The sequence below is a fragment of the Schistocerca americana genome, chromosome 7 (genome assembly GCF_021461395.2).
Source record: "Schistocerca americana isolate TAMUIC-IGC-003095 chromosome 7, iqSchAmer2.1, whole genome shotgun sequence".
Lineage (NCBI taxonomy): Eukaryota > Metazoa > Arthropoda > Insecta > Orthoptera > Acrididae > Schistocerca > Schistocerca americana.
In genome coordinates, this window is record NC_060125.1 from 64,007,229 (window position 1) to 64,028,801 (window position 21,573).

A 21,573-nucleotide genomic window follows, 5' to 3' on the forward strand; every position below is an offset into this window, starting at 1 on the left:
ATGTCTTCCAGTTTGTGCTGAATCCACTGGGCACTTCCTGTGCAGGTGGGTAATGAGCTGGTGGTTCGTCTGTTATTATGGCTAAGAAACTTTTACGGGATTTCAATTGCCCGGGTTTACACTCAATGCCATTGGATGACAATAATCAGTAGTTTGTCTAAGCCTCTCTGTGAATTCATGTGATGTTATCCAAGAGTTGCGATTTCCAAATCTGGCAGCTCTACATAGTTTTGGTAGGGAAGTAGAATTCATGCATTCCATTGTTAATCGACATGTTTCATTAAGACTTATGTCGACATTCTTTGCATGGGTTGATCTGAACCATACTGAGCAGGGATATTCGGCTGTAGAGAAGCATAAGGCTTTTGTGGTTCTTAATATGGAAGGTTTAGCACCCCATTTTCTGTTAGCTGGTTTCTGCAGAATATTATTTCTGGTGGTTACCTTTTGTCGTGTCTTTTTGCAATGGTACATGTATGTCAGAGATCTGTTCAGCGCCACACCCAGGTAAGTTCATTTGTCAGTATGCTCCAGTGTGGTATTATTCCAAGACACATTAAGTTTATGGTTAGCTTGCCAGGATCAAAGGTGGAAGGCCCTGACTTGTGTTTTGGAGGGTTTGGCTTAAGAAAGTTGTTTTTATAATACTCTGACATTTCTCTAAGAGCTTTCTCCAGCTTCTGTTCTACATCCTCAAAGGTTCTCCCCTGTGCTGTAATTTCCAGGTCATCTGCGTGCAGAAAATATTTTGTATGCTTAGGCATTGGTTGGTTCTTGGTGTACAGATTAAATAGGGAGGGCGCCAAAAACGCTTCCTAGGGCCAGCCCATTTTTCTGGTTTATCCAGCTGCTCTTTTCCCCATTGAGGACTAGATAAAATTATCTATTTTGTAATAGGGACTTGATAATCTTAACAAATTGATAGTCTCTTAGTTCTTATAGAGCTTTTGGAGCAGCAGCCTGTGGTTAATTGTATCATATGCAAACTAAGGTCGACCAGGGCTAGCCCTGTTACTTTTTTATTTTGGTTTCCTTCCTCTATGTGTTCTTTTAAGCAAAGAATTTGGCTAGTACATGATTTTCCAGGTCTAAAACCAGCTTGTTGAGGAATAAGTTTCACCTCAATAGAGTCAGTCGTATGATTTAAAATAAATCTCTCAAACAGTTTGTAAAGATGACACAGGTGAGAAACTGGGCAATAGTTCTTTGGTGAATCAGGTGCCTTCCCAAGTTTCAAGAGTGCCACTATCCTTGCCTTTCTTCACATCTTGGGGATCTTACATGTTTTGTGAGATTGACTGAAAAGTCATAGGATCCAGTTCTTTGTGCCCTGTCCAAACTGTTTGATCTGCTCCACGCACATGTCATCCACCTCAGCTGCTTTGCCACTTTTCATATTGCTAAGACCCTTGTTGAATTCCTTCACTGTAAAGTGTGTTAAAAACCTATTAGTTTCTGATTCTAAAGTTCTGTTAATTTTTACTCTTGTTGTTTTGTATTAGTCTTTCCATTCAGGAACAGTTGACGAGCCACTTGACTGGGTGTTACCACAGCAGATTGTTCGGGACCATTTGGGTCTTTGTCAAGTTTTTTAATAAGATTCCAACTATGTTGCTGCTGTGTGTCAGATCCACCCTCTCCAGGGTCTCCAGCCATCTATTTTCCTGAGCTTCACTAAGCACTTCCATCAAAGCCGTACCACATGATATTGTTTCTTGATTAACCCTTTAACTGCTCTGGACGTGTTAACATGTGCGCCTTTGTACCTGTCCCTGTGTGCTCTGAACATGTTTACGTGCATCGCCAGTCCTTCTACCTGGTACTCTGAACATGTCTACATGCAGATATGTTCAGAGTACCAGGTAGACGGAATGGTGGTGTACATAAACACGTTCAGAGCACACAGGGACAGGTACAAAGGCACACGCATTAACACGTCCAGAGAACTTAAAGGGGACCTTTTGGTATAATTCCTTATATTTGGCTAGGAGAAGCCTGGAGTCATGTGAGAGACCTGGGATGTACTGCTGTGAGTAGCCTTGTGGTATATGTTGTCTGGAGATTCTCTGTAGCATTCACACAAATGCCTGGTAGTTCTCTGGGGTTGGGGCAAGGTTTACTATGGCTTTATCCAGTTTCTCTGCAAAAGTTTCCCAACTGGCCTTTTTAAAATTAAACCACTTTACAATCAGTGTTAGATGCATGGCCTTCTGATGGTTCAAATCCCAGCTAAAAAGATTACCCAATAAATATTCAGCAGCTACTGATGAAATACAAGATATTATCATCATAGCAAGTGCAGTATTTATCATAGGACCATTAATATATATTTTCAACTCATCATTCATGAGTGGTATATTCTCAAAAACCTGAAAATGGTGGAAGTACGGTAACATCACTGTACGAGGAAGGAGACAAATTTGAAGCTGCAAACTATAGACCTGTATCAGTATTCATAGGCTTTGGCAAGATTCTTGAAAAACTGTTTCTTAGCAGACTAACAGCCGTGCTAATTAAGAAAATGATAGTATGTGATTCACAACATGGATTCAGAACTGACAGATCAACACAGTTAACTATTTTTCCCTTTCTAGATGAAACTGTAACTGCAGTGGTTAGTAAGCAACAAGTTTCTTTCTTATTCCTTGACCTTAGTAAAGCTTTTGATGTAACTGATCATGGCATCCTGTTGCAGAAGCTAAGAAACCATGGAATATGAGGCCTACCAAGCAGGTGGATCCACTCTTACCTGCATGATCATTAACAGATCACTTAAATAAAATACAAACATATAAAAATGCACAAAATTTCTAATTTTTGTAGTAATGCACAAGAAGTCAGATATGGAGTGTTAGTCCTTGGGGCCATTCTTTTGATTCTTTATGTTAATGATCCATCAGATCATTTTTGCAGATGAAACAGTTATCCTAATTAAGTCATGTGATGAAGACAGCCTACAAAAAACTGCTGCAGATGTAATACAAAATTTAACAGAATGATTCAGAACAATTGAGCTAATAATAAATACTTAAAAACCTGTGTGAGTCAATTTTCACACTTCACAGAAGCTCCAACTGGCAACAATGATTTTTGATATTGATGGAAAAACTGTGTCATATGCAAATGTGACAAAATTATAATTATACATATGCAGGATAAGCTGAAATGGGAGACACACATGACAAATGTAAATAAAAAGTTAGATATCAATATAATGGAAGGAAACATTCCACGTGGGAAAAATTATATATAAAAACAAATATGTCTGCTTGTGTCTGTACGTGTGGATGGATATGTGCGTGTGTGCTAGTGTATACCTGTCCTTTTTCCCCCTAAGGTAAGTCTTTCCGCTCCTGGGATTGGAATGACTCCTTACCCTCTCCCTTAAAACCCACTTCCTTTCGTCTTCCCCTCTCCTTCCCTCTTTCCTGATGAGGCAACAGTTTGTTGCAAAAGCTTGAATTTTGTGTGTGTTTGTGTTTGTTTGTGTATCTATCGACCTGCCAGCGCTTTTGTTCGGTTTTATATATAAAAAGTTAGATAAATTTACATATGCTGTAAGAATCCCTTCACAAAATACAAGCCATGCATCAGTAGTCACAGTGTACCATAGCAGTATCCATTCACTAATGACATATGGAATTATCTTTTGGGGAATTCCATATGCAGCAAAAAAACATTTAGCCTACAAAAAAAGATTGTTGAACTAATAACACATACTAAATACAGAAATTCCTGTAGGCTAATATTTAGCTGTCTCAGTATACTACCCCTTCCTTGTTTATACATCTACGATGTATTATTCTTCTTAAAAGTGAGCATATTAATAGAAGAAAACTCTTCAAACATAATTATTATTTCCACTTTCATGATACTTGGCAGAAGCATTACCTGCATGTCAATACAGTAAGCAAAACATTTGTATGGAAGGAGTATATACAACATAATGCCAGTATGAACTGGCATTATGTTGAATTACCACATGACACATACCTAAGTTTAAAATGCTTGACCATTGCTTCTATTCCATTTCTGCCTTTTTGGAGCACCAAGAAAATATGGTGTAATTGCTCATACAGTTATTCTAAACCATACTGTTCTTTCAATGACCTTATTGTCTTTATAATTTTGTTACCAGTATTCAACATGAATTGACTATTGTTTTCTAAATCACAGTGGGTATAACCTCATCTGTACTATATTAAATGTAACTTATCTTGTATCATTTGCACAAACTATACACTTAATCATGATTTACTGATTGAACAAAGAAATAAAAATACAAATAACTTCCTAGGATAGCTCCACAAATGGGCTTTTTGAGGACATCTAACCATATTCACAAGTTTGTCTTTCGAAGATGATTTTTAGCTCTCGGTTGGTGTGCTCTTCCTGTGCAATCTGAGCAAGAGAATGCTGTTCATCAGGGATCTGTTTTATGCTTGAGTCATGTTGTACCAATCAATGGTAGCATGTCCTTAGTTAAAGCTTTTGTTCAGTGTTCACTGTTTGTGGATGGCTTTGCCATAGTTTGCATCTCTTCAACTACTGAAATGACTACTTGTCAGCTGCAACTAACAATAAGATGATTGGAAGATTGGGTAGATAGCACAAGTCCTCTTCAGAAAAATATGTTTGCCTTAATTTTTAATTGCTCCCAATGCCCTTTCAACAGACCTATTCTTACAATGAGGGATACTGTTCTCAATTTTAAAAGCTCAGTGAGATTTCTGGCTCTCACATTTGATGAGCAGCTGATATGGTTATAACACCTGAAGAATATGAAGGCAAAAAACCTAAAGGCATTGAATATATTAAAATTCCTGGGCCACAGGTCATCAGAAGCAAACCGAACACGTCTGTTCCAATTTTACAAGGCATTTACGCAATCCTGCCTTGACAATGGATGCACATGTTGTGCCTTGGCTGATCATCATGGTGCAACATGTCTGCAGCCTACCCTTGACCCCACAGTTACTGGAATTCCATACCATTGCATGGCCTCTGGTAGAGCGATTATTCAGAATTACATCATAAGAAATAAGGCCTTTCAGAATTTGCTTGAACCATGACCTAGTTACTCACAGTGCACACCATATTTCTGTGTTCATCAAGATTATAGTTATTTACCATCCCAGTTAAGAAGGAGATCCAGGATTATTTCAGATTTATCAGTGTACAAAAAGAATTATACCTCAGAATATGTTTTTAAATTGAGTTTTATTGTGATTTACCTGAGCACTGCACCTGTATGTGGTTTACATGAATGGATCTAAGCAATATTTTCAGAATATGCTCTCAAGACTGGCTTACCTGATACATTCACAATATATGATGCTGAGTTAGATGTGATCTTGAGGGTGTTGGAGTAGATGTGGTGTAATCATGCTACCAAGTACACCAGGGCACATGGGAATTGAGGATAATGAACCAGCAGTACCAAAGGATGTCTGCTTTGAATATTTTTCCATGTACTGTCCCACAAATGCATTTACATTGCTGCTGAGGCACACGGTCCTGTATCTGTGGGAGGAGAAGTGGTTAAAGGTTGAGGAACAAAAAACAGTGGTGGTGAAACAATCTACACAGCTGTGGTGTTCGTCCTTCTGGGCACTGGTGTGGGAGGAGATACTCTTAATGCAACATGGGTTGTTCAGGTTTTAGATTCTGTGTAATGTCTGACGTTCTACACAGTTTCTTAGGTAGAAGACTTTTATGTGTTTCCAGGGTGACTGGTTCATTTATTATTTTAGCTGTTGTATAGTTATAGTCTGTATTTTACAAGATGATTCAAGGCCCAAGTATTTAGGTCTTCTGTGTGAAAATGTATGTGTGAGTGTGAGAGAACGGGGGAGAACGAGCCTGGAGCAGGATGGCTGAAATTTAAGTTCCTTATTTTATCTTTTGGTACATACTTCTAAGAAATAATTGCAGTTGTGTCCAATTACTTTAGTAAGGGCATTAGTGAATGCAGTGTTGGCTGCCCTGCACATACCACCACTACACCCCATACTGAATTTTTTAAAGGTGCCATAGCTGAGGTAACTAAGGCATATATGTGTGATGCAGTTTCCCTTTGAAGTATTCTGTTCAAATCCTGGTGATGGAGGAAATGTTCACCATCAGTAATTGACAAGCAAGGAGAAGAGAGATGGATGCATAAAAGTCCTTGAGTATCAGGCTTTGCACCAGTTACCTCAATTATATTCCAACCCTCTGTACAATTTTACGTGAAGTGAGGTCAGGTGACACTGTCAGTGGTGATCTGTCTGTTGCCTCGGATTGTTAAGCTTAGTGGCCCCTGTGTGCTATTTGAGAGGATTAATCTGTGTGCTGGTGTAAGGTTTCATCCTCTCTCTACTCTCACTGTCACAAGACACAAACATGACACCACATTATATAAATACCCTCTTCTTCTTCAGTGGTCTTTAGTCCTGAGACTGGTTTGATGCAGCTCTCCATGCTACTCTATCCTGCGCAAGCTTCTTCATCTCCCAGTACCTACTGCAACCTACATCCTTCTGAATCTGCTTAGCGTATTCATCTCTTGGTCTCCCTCTACAATTTTTACCCTCCACGCTGCCCTCCAATACTAAATTGGTGATCCCTTGATGCCTCAGAACATGTCCTACCAACCTATCCCTTCTTCTGGTCAAGTTGTGCCACAAACTTCTCTTCTCCCCAATCCTATTCAATACTTCCTCATTAGTTATGTGATCTACCTATCTAATCTTCAGCATTCTTCTGTAGAACCACATTTTGAAAACTTCTATTCGCTTCTTGTCCAAACTATTTATCGTCCATGTTTCACTTCCATACATGACTACACTCCATATGAATACTTTCAGAAATGACATCCTGACACTTAAATCTATACTCAATGTTAACAAATTTCTCTTCTTCAGAAACCCTTTCCTTGCCATTGCCAGTCTACATTTTATATCCTCTCTATTTCGACCATCATCAGTTATTTTGCTCCCCAAATGGCAAAACTCCTTTACTACTTTAGGTGTCTCATTTCCTAATCTAATTCCCTCAGCATCACTCGACTTAATTCGACTACATTCCATTATCCTCATTTTGCTTTTGTTCATGTTCATCTTATATCCTCCTTTCAAGACACTATCCATTCTGTTCAACTGAGCTTCCAAGTCTTTTGCTGTCTCTGACAGAATTACAATGTCATCGGCGAACCTCAAAGTATTTATTTCTTCTCCATGGATTTTAATACCTACTTCGAATTTTTCTTTTGTTTCCTTCACTGCTTGGCCCGCATCTCGTGGTCGTGCGGTAGCGTTCTCGCTTCCCACGCCCGGGTTCCCGGGTTCGATTCCCGGCGGGGTCAGGGATTTTCTCTGCCTCGTGATGGCTGGGTGTTGTGTGCTGTCCTTAGGTTAGTTAGGTTTAAGTAGTTCTAAGTTCTAGGGGACTGATGACCATAGATGTTAAGTCCCATAGTGCTCAGAGCCATTTGAACCATTTTTTGAACCTTCACTGCTTGCTCAATATACAGATTGAATAACATCGAGGAGAGACTACAAACCTGTCTCACTCCCTTCCCAACCACTGCTTTTGCAGCTGTGACTTATTAAACAGATAGTTCGGTAATTTTCACATCTGTCAACACCTGCTTTCTTTGGGATTGGAATTATTATATTCTTCTTGAAGTATGAGGGTATTTTGCCTGTTTCATACATCTTGCTCACCAGATGGTAGAGTTTTGTCAGGACTGGCTCTCCCAAGGTCGTCAGTAGTTCCAATGGAATGTTGTCTACTCCGGGGGCCTTGTTTCGAATCAGGTCTTTCAGTGCTCTGTCAAACTCTTCATGCAGTATCGTATCTCCCATTTAATCTTCATCTACATCCTCTTCCATTTCCATAATATTGTCCTCAAGTACATCGCCCTTGTATAGACCTTCTATATACTCCTTCAACCTTTCTGCTTTTCCTTCTTTGCTTAGAACTGGGTTTCCATCTGAGCTCTTGATGTTCATACAAGTGGTTCTCTTATCTCCAAAGGTCTCTTTAATTTTCCTGTAGGCAGTATCTATCTTACCCCTAGTGAGATAAGCCTCTACATCCTCACATTTGTCCTCTAGCCATCCCTGCTTAGCCATTTTGCACTTCCTGTCGATCTCATTTTTGAGACGTTTGTATTCCTTTTTGCCTGCTTCATTTACTGCATTTTTATATTTTCTCCTTTCATCAATTAAATTCAATATTTCTTCCATTACCCAAGGATTTCTACTAGCCCTCATCTTTTTACCTACTTGATCCTCTGCTGCCTTCACTACTTCATCCCTCAAAGCTACCCATTCTTCTTCTACTGTATTTCTTTCCCCCATTCCTGTCAATTGTTCCCTTATGCTCTCCCTGAAACTCTGTACAACCTATGGTTCTTTCAGTTTATCCAGGTCCCATCTCCTTAAATTCCCACCTTTTTGCAATTTCACCAGTTTTAATCTACAGGTCATAACCAATAGATTGTGGTCAGAGTCCACATCTGCTCCTGGAAATGTCTTATAATTAAAACCTGGTTCCTAAATCTCAGTCTTTCCATTATATAATCTATCTGAAACCTGTCAGTATTTCCAGGCCTCGTCCATGTATACAGCCTTCTTTTATGATTCTCGAACCAAGTGTTAGCTATGATTAAGTTGTGCTCTGTGCAAAATTCTACCAGGCGGCTTCCTCTTTCATTTCTTAGCCCCAATCCATATTCACCTACTATGTTTCCTTTTCTCCCTTTTCCCACTACCAAATTCCAGTCAGCCATGACTATTAAATTTTTGTCACCCTTCACTATATGAATAATTTCTTTTATTTCATCATACATTTCTTCAATTTCTTTGTCATCTGCAGAGCTAGTTGGCATATAAACTTGTACTACTGTAGTAGGCGTGGGCTTCGTGTCTATCTTGGCCACAATAAGGCATTCACTATGCTGTTTGTAGTAGCTTACCCGCATTCCTATTTTCCTATTCATTATTATACCTACTCCTGCATTACCCCTATTTGATTTTGTGTTTATAACCCTGTAGTCACTTGACCAGAAGTCTTGTTCCTCCTGCCACCAAACTTCACTAATTCCCACTATATCTAACTTTAACGTATCCATTTCCCTTTTTAAATTTTCTAACCTACCTGCCCGATTAAGGGATCTGACATTCCACACTCCGATCCGTAGAGTGCCAGTTTTCTTTCTCCTGACAACGACATCCTCTTGAGCAGTCCCCGCCTGGAGATCCAAATGGGGGACTATTTTACCTCCAGAATATTTTACCCAAGAGGACGCCATCGTCATTTAATCACACAGTAAAGCTGCATGCCCTCGGCAAAAATTATGGCCGTAGTTTCCCCTTGCTTTCAGCCGTTCCCAGTACCATCACAGCAAGGCCATTTTGGTTATTGTTACAAGGCCAGATCAGTCAATCATCCAGACTGTTGCCCTTGCAACTACTGAAAAGGCTGCTGCCCCTCTTCAGGAACTACACATTTGTCTGGCCTCTCAACAGATACCCCTCCATTGTGGTCGCACCTACGGTACAGCTATCTGTATCACTGAGGCACGCAAGCCTCCCCACCGACGGCAAAGTCCATGGTTCATGGGGGGAGGAAATACCCTCTATAGTCACCTAAACCCAACAGATATATTTAGGACACATCACTCATGCAAAGCATGGAAAGGAGCTATTATTGTGGAGCTAGAAATCCCCTCCCAAGTAGATGGCTGAACCTACCCTTTCATATCTCACAGCCAATAATGTCATACAGCTATTTCTTTCCTTAATGTACTTTTTAGTCCCAGATGGAATAATTCAATCAGAATTGACAGAAATAGTAAATTATTTAATAGTTTTGTGAAAGTTAAATACTTACAAAAAAAGTATGGAAATGTTCCAGATACGTAATATGTGGGAAGCAGAATGATTGACATGCAATTCATGAACACCAAATTGGGAAAAAAACGCATTCTGAGTGTGTATATACTATGATGGTTCTTTTTTCTTCGCTTCATAGATTAATATCTAAGCTTAATCCATCTATAAGGATTGCCTTTGTATTGATTTTTACATCCAACTACATCTCTTTTACTTGCTGGTTTATAAGCCAATGCTAATTTGTGATATCCTGGATTGTACATTGTCTGCACATATTCATACCTGATGTTATGATTTCTACTTTATATGCAAGGGCCAATAATTCCCTGAATTTTTTATTTAGAAAACATATAATATGAGGAGTTAGAATTTTGTGACAATATCAGTCAACATTTCTTAGATATGTACTATTTTTATACTTACCTGCCAGGGTAGCCGAGAGTGCTAATGCGCTGCTTCCTGGGCTCGGGTAGGACTGCCAGCCCTGGATCAGATCTGCCTGGTGGATTACGATGAGGGCTGGTATGCTAGCAAGCCTGGATGTGGTTTTTAGGCAAATTTCCACATCCCGCTAGGTGAATACCAGGCTGTTCCCCACGTTCCGCCTCAGTTACACAACTCGCAAACATTTGAACACGTTCTCACAATTCCATGGATCACACTAGATGCAGACAGCTGGGGTACACTCATTCCATCCTAGGGGGTACAGGGTGCCAAATCCATTTATAACCATGCTGACCCTGCAAAACTATGGGAAAAGGCATCAGCAAAAGAAAGAAAGAAAGAAAGTATTATTTTTCTACGTAGTCTCCATCTTATTCTTTTGCGTCATGCCAGCCTGAGCATATGCTCCCTGCTGATAAAAACTCTCATCATGTACCTGCCATCATGTTTTCATTGCAAGAATTATGCTCTCATCATTTTCAGGCCATATTTAAGTGGCCCCAGCTGATGGATGTCCAAATGTACCAGGTCTGGGCCATAGTGTGGATGAGACAATGATGCCAACCCATTTTGGTGATGTGTCTCCAGTACTTGGACTTGTGTGTGTGCATGCTGAGTCGTGTTGCAGCAATACTTCCTTTGGGTTCATGTCACACAGATCCACTGGAAAAGTTTTTTGAGCTTGTTCAGAATCTTGACATGTGACTCTCAGTTAATGGTTGAGCATTTGTCAATATGTCTACAAAAACAACACCACCGTATTTCCTATAGACTGACAACATGATTTTGCCAGCAAAGGGAACTATCCTGAATTTCTTGTTTTTTGGTGACCTAGGTGTTGCCAGTCCACTGACTGCCTTTTTGTTTCTGGGTCAAATCACTGCACCCAGATTTCATCAGCTGCAATGATCCATGACAGAAAAGTCTCTTCACTAGCCTCAAGCTGCTCCATCAGTTCAGATGAAATGGCTTTTCTGTGTATCTTGTGGTCTTTTTTCAGCATTCATGGAACCCATGTTGATCATGGCTTTGAATATCCAAGAGTCTTAATCATTGACACACTCTTCAAATGTCCACCAATAGCTGTTAGAGCCAGTTGTTGAGTTGTGATGAATAATGGGATCTGTGCGATTCACAATGTTGGGAACAGTTAGCCGTGACAGGGTATTCTGAACATGAGTGATTTTGGGCTCAGATTCTGCTCTTCCTGACACTTGAACCCTCTTTAGCCCTTGGCTAACAGTACTTCTATCAACTACATCATTACCATATACTGCACATAAAGATTAAATAGATGTTCACCACAATTACTTTTTCCAGGACCAAGAATTCAATTGCAGCAATTGCATGTAACAAGTGTCTTGCATAGATACTATTTTCATGGTCCACTATGGGTGTGCCATTCAGACTTGTTTGAAACTTTGCACATCTTCAGAAGAATTATAAATTCTGAAGCACCTAAAACGACATTTTTCTATATTTATTAACACTTTAAAGACCAAGCTGAGGATAGCATGAGACATAACTTTGTGTTAAATAGACTGCAACCGAGTATAGGTCAGGCTGCAATTTTCTAAAAGTCTGAGCTATGTATTGCTTGAAATCTGGACTCCTTTCACACAGAAACAATGTACGGACGTCTTGTGACCTGCTCCTCAAATGGTGCTGCTTTCTGTTACCAATTTATAGAATTTTATTGAAAGAAACATTAGCTAATGTAACAAATGTTGTCATGAAAGGCTGATCCAATGTGATTCCATTGACATAATTTCAAGCATGTTCTTCTTAGGTGTCACAGTTTGCTGTAATTCTGCAACAAATATGTCATGTTTGTTGAGTGAACAAGAAGTTTTGTTAGCTCATGAAGAAGAAATTGCTCAGTAACTCAACTGAGCAATTTCTTCTTCTTGAGCTTGCAAAACTTCTTGCTCACTCAACAAATGTGAAGTGTCAACAATGTAGGAAAAGGTAGATTGCTATTTACCAAACAGAAGACACATTAAGTTGCAGACAGGCACAATTAAAAGATCTTATGTAAAGCTTTTAGCCACAGCCTTCATCAGTAAAAGAGAGACACACACACCAATCTTAACATAAGCAAGCACACCTCGTGCTCACATGACTGCCAACTCCAGCATCTTGGGCTGGTTGCAGGTGTGGTAGTACACATCTGCAGACATTCACCGGTCCTGGAAAACGATATAGTTCTACTGTTGTTTTAGGATGAAGGAAGACCTTCATTATTTTCACTTTTTCTTACGGTGGTGAAATTCCTTGATGCTACACACAATAACCCAAGAATGAGCTCTCTTTCTCTCCAAAAATGTATTTTCCCAAATTAATGTTAAGATGATATTACCCAGCCATTTAAGAAACTATTGCAGATGCATTACATGTTCTCCATCCGATGCTGCAGCAACAAGAATGTCATCTAAACAGGAATCCACGAAAGTCAAATCATTCAAAATGCTACAAATAAGTCACTGGAATGTTTGTGCTACATTGAATAGACTATATAGCATCTTAAAAAATTCAAAAAGTCCAGATGTTGTGGTAACAGTTGTTTTAGGCACATCTTGTGTCACAATGGGAATGGGGCGACAAGCTTCAATAAGGTCAATTTAAAGAATATCTTTATGTTGGAGAACTGACAGTTCACATCTTGTAAATGCAGTACTGGATAGTGGTCTGACAATGTGACCACATTTAAACCTCCATGATCTCCACAGGGATCCCAAGTTCCATCTTTCTTTGGAAGGAAGTGGAGAGGAGTAGACCAGGAGCTTTTAAAAAGACAACATATGCCAAGACTGATCATCTCCCAAATTCAAGTCTTGCTTGTGCTAATTATTTTGGTTATCAGTGTCAGTTTATGCATGCCTTGGAGGTCCTGTTGTTGTAACTGTTGCATATTAACAGGAGGAAAATCATAATTACATTTCTCCATGAGAATAATAGGATATCTCGTTAGCAAGTCTCAATATTTATGCTGTGGATCAATTGAAAACACCAAACCATCACCTTTTCTGAACATTCTGTGATCTAATACTGTTGCTACTCCAGAATCAACCAAAAATTGAAAACATGCGTTGTGATCCATTATGACTAGGTGTCAAGATAATTTAGCCTCTTCATTCTTGCCCCACCAAGTGAACAGCATGCTAGTTTTCCCTCTGGTCATTTACACACTACTGAGAAATAAATAAACATGAAGTTTCTTTGCATTCTGTTTGAATTTATAATACCAGCACACAGAACGTTTCTGTGCAAGCTGCAGTGATTTCAATCTGCTTCTTGATCATGTCTCAGTTAGTAATTTCTAAAAATGGATCATTAGTTCCAAAAGTCACCTTTATAGATGGGAAAGTCTGTTATCTTGAGGTGGAGATGATACAGTTTCCATACCGAATACAAATTGACTGTATGTTGTAATCTCTACTATTTTATCAGAGATAGAAGCCATTTTCTTTGAGATTTACATCTCAACTAGATGCTAGCACAGATTGCCTGTTAGTTGGTAGTCGTTGAAGACATATAGTTCAAAAAATCATCAGTTTCTCACATTCCAGCAAGAGCACACATCTCTCAGAGCAAATCAGATGGCTTTTTGTCTCATGGTTCTACTTTGATTAGCAATTTTTTAACTTTGAGTGACTCTCGTTCTTAAAATTCTGTGGTAATAGATTTTTAAGTCTGTATATGGAGAAGTTGATAATGGTTTGCACATGAAATGTGAAATCAGCTTAGCAACTTCACTATCAAGTGACCCCAAAATGTAATGATATTTTGCCATATCATTGTTAATATTTGTGGCAAAAGATTGGGACTCCACTTGCAAAAACCATATCTTTACACTTTTTCACCTGCCACATTTGATATGTCCATTCAGGTGTCATCCAGTGATAAGTTTGCCATTAAAAAACATATTAAAATTGCTGCAGTGAAATTGAAATAATGGTTGGAGTCATTCTGGGAAGTTACCAGGAACTGATAAACAGAGATAAACAAGAGACACATTACTCCAATGTGTATTTATAAATTTTATAGAGTTTACATGTGTGTCCCTTACAGTCCCCCTCCCTCCACATGCACACAAAGGTGTTTCCATCCACACAAAAACATAGAGGAATTGAGTATAGATGGATATAAGAAAGAAAGAGAGAGATGAGTGTCAGAGGCAAAGGCAAAATGCAGATTAGTGTTAGCCACAAGCATAAAACTGAGGAAGGTAGAGTGTGAGAGAATAAAGAGAAATGGAAAAAATAGAGTTAAATGTCAAAACAGGAGTGGAGTGCAAAATGCAAGTGGGTGAGAGAGGATGATGGAAAAAGGAGTGTTCATTCATTCATCATGTTCCATAGATTCCAAAAAGATTAAGGACTTTCAGGGGTGAGGGAAGAGTTAAGGTGTACATTAACAAAAGGGAAGAACTCCTAGAAACTTAATCTGTACAATAATCTATCACTGAACAGCTTAATACTAATGATTCTTATTCCAGCTACATTTAACAGTAAGTTAGTGGAAAAGCCATTACTCTGAAGACATAATCTGATGCTTCTTTAGTTATATGAAACAGTTGCAGTTTATCTCCTACTGGTAGTTCAATTTTCCTTGAGTATATTGGTATTTTTTGAAGAAAAAAGTCAGCCACACATTTGCTTTGCAGTAGTCATAAAATAAGCACAAAAGTTAAAATACTTTCTCACATATACAAAAAACAATAGATGAGGTGACTTACCGAACAAAAGCGCTGGCAGGTCGATAGACACACAAACAAACACAAACATACACACAAAATTCAAGCTTTCGCAACAAACTGTTGCCTCATCAGGAAAGAGGGAAGGAGAGGGGAAGACGAAAGGAAGTGGGTTTTAAGGGAGAGGGTAAGGAGTCATTCCAATCCCGGGAGCGGAAAGACTTACCTTAGGGGGAAAAAAGGACAGGTATACACTCGCACACACGCACATATCCATCCACACATACAGACACAAGCAGACATATTTAAAGACCATATTTTGGTCTTTAAATATGTCTGCTTGTGTCTGTATGTGTGGATGGATATGTGCGTGTGTGCGAGTGTATACCTGTCCTTTTTTCCCCCTAAGGTAAGTCTTTCCGCTCCCGGGATTGCAATGACTCCTTACCCTCTCCCTTAAAACCCACTTCCTTTCGTCTTCCCCTCTCCTTCCCTCTTTCCTGATGAGGCAACAGTTTGTTGCGAAAGCTTGAATTTTGTGTGTATGTTTGTGTTTGTTTGTGTGTCTATCGACCTGCCAGCGCTTTTGTTCGGTAAGTCACCTCATCTTTGTTTTTATATATAATTTTTTCCCACGTGGAATGTTTCCTTCCATTATATTAAAAACAATAGATGACTAAAGATACCTTAATCTGTTGCAGTTGTTCTTGCATTTTGTGTGAAGATATTCTCGTCCATAATGAACATCACCGCTGCAATCAATTTTGCAGTTTTATTATTTATCATCATAGCAGGTAGCCTGCAAGGTATGTAATGCTACTAACAAATTCTTGTATTATGATGATAATTTTTGTTAAGAGGAACTTTTGCACTTGTCTGTGCAATGGTAAACTTTTCTCTTTTGCAATGTTCTTTTATTTCATTGTCTGATTGCATTGTTTCTAAGTCAAGACGTATTAATTAAAATAAATAACAGAAGATACATTGCTGAAACCATACAATCGTTGCAGTAGTATGTTCACAATATTTCCTTCACATTTTCATGCTAACCAAAGCTGAATATGGATGGGCATTATTAAAAGAAAATTCTAAAGTTATTGAAAGATACGTTGCAATTTATCTTTCAGGTTCATTTCTTTCTCACATTGAGTTCCAGACAGGCACAATGTAAAGACTTTTACACATTTAGATCTCAGCAAAAGTCTTCATCAGAACAGAAAACACACACACACATTCACAGAAGCAAGTGCACCTCATACACACATGACTGGTATCTATGGCCACTCAAGCCAGAATGCACTCCAGATGGAGCAGCCAGAGGTAGACATCATGTGTGCATGAGATGTGATGTCTTGTGTGAATATATGTGTGTGCTTTCTTTTTCTGAAGAGCACTTTGATTGAAAGCTAAATGTGTAACATTCTTTTTGTTGTGTCTTTCTGCAACTAAGCATGTCATCTTTACTGTGAGTAGCACTCTATCCTTTTCATAAAATTGTTGAGATTCCTACCTGAACTTTCCATTGTTCCATTCCTTTCTCTGTCTGATATGTATTACAAAACTTGGAAGTGATAGTAAAATGGCAATAATAAATTTCACGAAGTAGTTGTAAATATTAAAATGATCAACTATACCAGGACAGAAGGCACCACAGAAACATTAGTATATACTGCAATTTGTCATGAACAAGCATCCATTTCTTGATAACTGTACAGGCAAAGAGATAAGGAAACAAGTGCATGAATGTAAAAAATTCAGAGGGAACATGATTTACAATAAAGATTTAAGACATGCATTAGAAAAGAACAAATGTTGTTGTGGTCTTCAATCTAAAGATTAGTTTGATGAAGCTGTCCAAGCTACTCTACCCTGTGCAAGCCTCTTCATCACTGCATAACAACTGCAACTTACATCCTTTTGAATATGCTTACTGTATTCAGCTCTTGGTTTGCCTCTAATACTAAACTGGTGATCCCTTGATGTCGCAGAATGTGTCCTCTCAACTGATTTATTATTGTAAATCATAAATTTAAATGATTAGTCATCCTTTTTAAATTTTATTGGCTGATCTAGATTTCTGCTAGAAGCTAGCCATTTTCAATTCACTATTATTTATACTCAATGCATGTAATGCCTGTTGGTCTTGCTTCATCCACAGCTCATTGAATTGAGTCTTTACGAATGTCAGCCTTGAAGATGGATGGGCATAAATCATACTGATCAAAAAAATACAAACACAGGGTGAACATTAATAAAACTGACAAACTGCAGGGAGTTTAAAGTCCTATGAACATGTGTCGAGAAATGGATGGTGTGTGTGCAATGACAATAAATTATCCCAGAACACAGTACAGAGCTGCATCACAACCGCATGACAAAAGATGTTCAAAGTTACCTCAGCATGATGCAGCACATGTATTCACGCATCACATCATGGATTGCCACACTCTTTTGTATGTTCCAACATCGCTCTGAATAGTGTCATAGGAGTTGTGAACATGCTGTTGAAGGATCTGCACAAAAGGATCTGGTTCAGCATACGTAATGCTTATCAGATGCCCCCAGAGGTAAAAATCCAGGGGGCTTAAGTCCAGTGATCTAACAGGTTATGCTACAGGGCCTCCATGTCCTACCCAGCATCTGAGGATGATGTTGTTGACGTGTCTGCAAAACTGTAATGTGGAATTGGGATGGTGCTCTCTCATGCAGAAACCACATAACCTTTCAAATTACCAAAGGCGTGAACTCAAGCAGCCCAGGCAGAGAATCTACAGGAAGTTGCAGTGTTTCGGGAAATTTGTAAACATCCCAACACACCATTGGAAAGCCATCGACAAGAGATGCTTGTGAGTAAGTTGAATAAGGATAAATGAAGTAGGAAAGGGAAACTGTGTGTTTTCCTTTCTTGTATGCAGTGAATGTGGAGCAGTGGTGGAGCTGGCGAGAAGGGGACCAGTAAAAATGGTATTACAACCACTGGTCATCCGGGAGTCATTTGTGTCATGGTACAGCAAGTGTCTTAGTTCGAGAGCCATGGAGTAAATGACACACCAACAAGGGCACAATGAACAATTGAACAGCAGTACTTGTTTATCTGGGTTTCTCTCTCAGGCCCTAAAGCATGCATATACAGACGTTTTTGAATGTACTCAAGAGAGTGATATTACCGTAGCAATTGTTTGTTGTGTTGTTAAAAAAAAAATAGTGAAAATGTTGGGCAAAATATACCCCTGTTTGTGAGATGAGTGGCTGTTTATTTAGTAGCGCAGTAGAGAGAACTTGCAGAAGCATTCCAGAAATCTTCACCACAGTTGGATCAACAGGGAGGTGGTACGGAAGGATCCAGACCACGAAACAATTACTCTGAGAAGAGAGGATAAAGGTAATACTACTATCATCTGGCGGTGTATTAGGGTCGGCAAAATATTCCCCAGTTATATTGGCATGGGGTGCGACTTTGCACTAGTGCAGGTATAGGACCCACCACAAACCCTACAAAATATACATCAGCCGGAGAAGAGGGAAAAATACACCCCATGTGGCGACCCTGGAAAATGTGAATGGAGAATGCACCTGCAAGTAAGTGCAGAAAATTTATTTGAGTCATAATTATGACTCCAAAGAATAGAAGACAGAGAAGTTGCCCCCAGCAACCAGCAATCAGCAATAGTGCCTTATAATGCACGTGACAAGAAATCAAAAATATTTCAGAGCTTCTTTCGAACGAACTGTCTGAGAAATATTAGTAAACACATAATAAATGTAAACTATAATTTACTGTTGGATATCTGAAACAGAAAAAAATAGAAGAAGACAGTGGCAGCAGAAAGTGCACCCATATTACAAGCAGTGAGTGCACAGAATTAGTTCAAAACTTAACAAAATTGTTTCGACGGGATAATACATACAGCAGATGTAGATCTGGTGGGAGTTATCAATGCAGAGCGGTGAGCAGTTATGTGAGTATGGGGTGCTGTATTGTCCAGTCAGTGGCAGCACACAGCACGAGAACAGACGTCGGCTTCAACTTCAGCGCCACCTCGGCTGTTCTATGACCAGCATGCAGTTCACAGTTCCGCAGAAGAGTGAGCCGTGAACATTTAAAAAAATACACACATTTCTGTGAGTATAGGGTTCAAAATTAAAATTGTTGACTGGTAATAAATAGTGTATGCCTATCATAAGAAAGGTGGGAATGCAAAACAAGGAATTAAGATCAATACTAGAAGGCATAATTAAAGAACAAGCAGAGAAGGATAAGGCAATACTAGAAGGTATAATTAAAGAACAAGCAGAGAAGGATAGGGAAGGATGGAGAGTGGAACAAGTAGAATTAGTTGAGTCCATTAAGGAACAAGTTAGTGAATCAGTCGATGACATACTCAACCATAAAATACAAGATGTTAAAGCTAACTTAGAATCTAGCTTCAATGCACAAATTAATGATCAAAACATTAAAATAACAGAAATAAATTCCAGAGTAAATGAATTACAAGAATCAGTGCCAATAGAAGTGCAACAAGTAGCTAAACAAGTGTTAACAAATCATTTACAGGAAATTGTACACAGATTAACAACTTGACAGTGGACAGGCTATGTAGATAATGTGAATTCCCAATTCCAAGGGGTATGAGCTAGTATTTCAGACACAAATAAGTTTATCACATCCATACAGGAAAATTCTGTAACAGAGCCACCTGATGCTATAAAACATTTGGAAAAACATTTACAGTTATTCATAGAAAAAGAAGTAAAAGACAAAACAGAAATAAATAATGTCAAAATCACTTCTGGGGAAGGTACAATTAACAGTAATCAAGAACTTGATAGAATATGGAAAGCAATAGATAATAATAAAAAGAAATTAGAAAATAGTAAACCTGAAACTATGACAAGAGTGATTAAAGATGTAATAGAGTGTTTATCTATAGGTAATGGGTTTAATTTAGCAAAGCAATTTCCAAAGTATAAACCAGATGGTGATGTACACCCAATCTATTTTTTACGAGTCTTTGCCAGATATTTACCTAAAAATTGGGATGACTTAAAGAAAATTGATTTCACATTAGGATATTTAATGGGAGATGTGGCAGAATGGGGAAATGCTCATGCAGAAGAACCTGTGTCTTGGAAATATTTTGAGGAAACCTTTAAGAGGAAGTACTGGTCTTCAAGTACTCAGGAAAAATTAATCTTTAAGTTATTAGACACTACTCCATACAATAATTAATGGGGTATGTACAAAAAGTACATAGGATGGCATTTGACAAAATTGAAGTACTTAGATGATCCAAAAGATGAAATACACTTGGTAAAAGTACTCATTAGACATTTACCATACCACACTCAACAAGGAATATTGTATAGAGGGTGGAAAACCGTGAATGAGTTATTAACATTTATTGAAGGCTTAGACACACTGTATACTGAAAGAAATGAAAATTATTCAGTGAATGACCAAAATACAGGGAATAGGAATAACAAATCCTTTCCAAATTCCTTGCCGCGGATGAAGGAATCCAATTATTGTAGAGTAAGCAGTAATGAAACTGTTCACAGCATGGATAATGCTCTAAATCACAATAACCATAGAAGGGGAAGAATTCAGACTGATAACAAGTCTGAGAGGTCTGGACAAGTGAAGAGGGTGGGATTACTTGTCATTGGGAACTCCAATGTTAGCTGGGTGATGGAGCCCCTTAGGGATCTGGCAGCTAAGAATGAGAAGAAAGCCAATGTGCACTCTGTGTGCATACCAGGGGGAAGTCATCCAAGATGTGGAAAGGGTTCTTCCAGATGCCATGAAGGGTACAGGGTGCAGCCAACTGCAGGTGGTGGCTCATGTCAGCACTAATGATGTGTGTCATTATGGATTGGAAGAGATTCTCTCTGGTTCCCAGTGGCTATCTGAGTTGGTAAAGACTGCCAGTCTTGCTACTGATATGAAGGCAGAGCTCACCATCTGCAGCATCGTCGACATCATCGATTGTGGACCTTTGGTACAGAACCGAGTGGAGGGTCTGAATCAGATGCTCAGATGGTTCTGCGACCATGTAAGCTGCAGATTCCTCGACTTGTGACATAGGGTGGTGGGGTTTCAGGTTCTGTTAAATAGGTCAGCTGTCCATTACAAACAGGAGGCAGCTACATGGGTAGCAGGGGCTGTGTGGCATGGACTATGCAGTTTTTTAGGTTAAACAGTCTTGGGAAAGATCAAGAAGGGCTCCAGCCTCAAAGGGTACAGGGCAAAGAAATGAGGAGAATTGACCAAGCAACAGTCAGTATTGTAGTTGTAAATTGTTGTAGCTGTGTTGGAAAAGTACCAGAGCTTCAAGCCCTGATAGAAAGCACTGAAGCTGAAATCATTATAGGAACAGAAAGCTGGCTAAAGCCAGAGATAAATTCTGCCAAAATTTTTACAGAGGCACAAACAGGGTTCAGAAAGGATAGATTAAATAAAGTAGGTTGTGGTGTGTTTGTGTCTATTGGTAGTAGTTTATCTTGTAGTGAAGTTTAAATACATAGTTCTGCAGATTACTATGGGTAGAGGTT

The 21,573-nt window shown here is 39.0% G+C and overlaps 1 protein-coding gene across 1 annotated transcript in view; it reads left to right on the plus strand.

Moving 5' to 3' along the window:
* The window catches only part of LOC124622703 (cationic amino acid transporter 3-like), a 162,277-nt gene that overhangs the window by 51,659 nt on the left and 89,045 nt on the right, over positions 1–21,573 (plus strand). Inside the window, exon 5 of the mRNA XM_047148493.1 lies at positions 15,723–15,827. Coding sequence (XP_047004449.1) covers positions 15,723–15,827 — 105 coding nt within the window. The remainder of the gene's footprint in view (positions 1–15,722; positions 15,828–21,573) is intronic.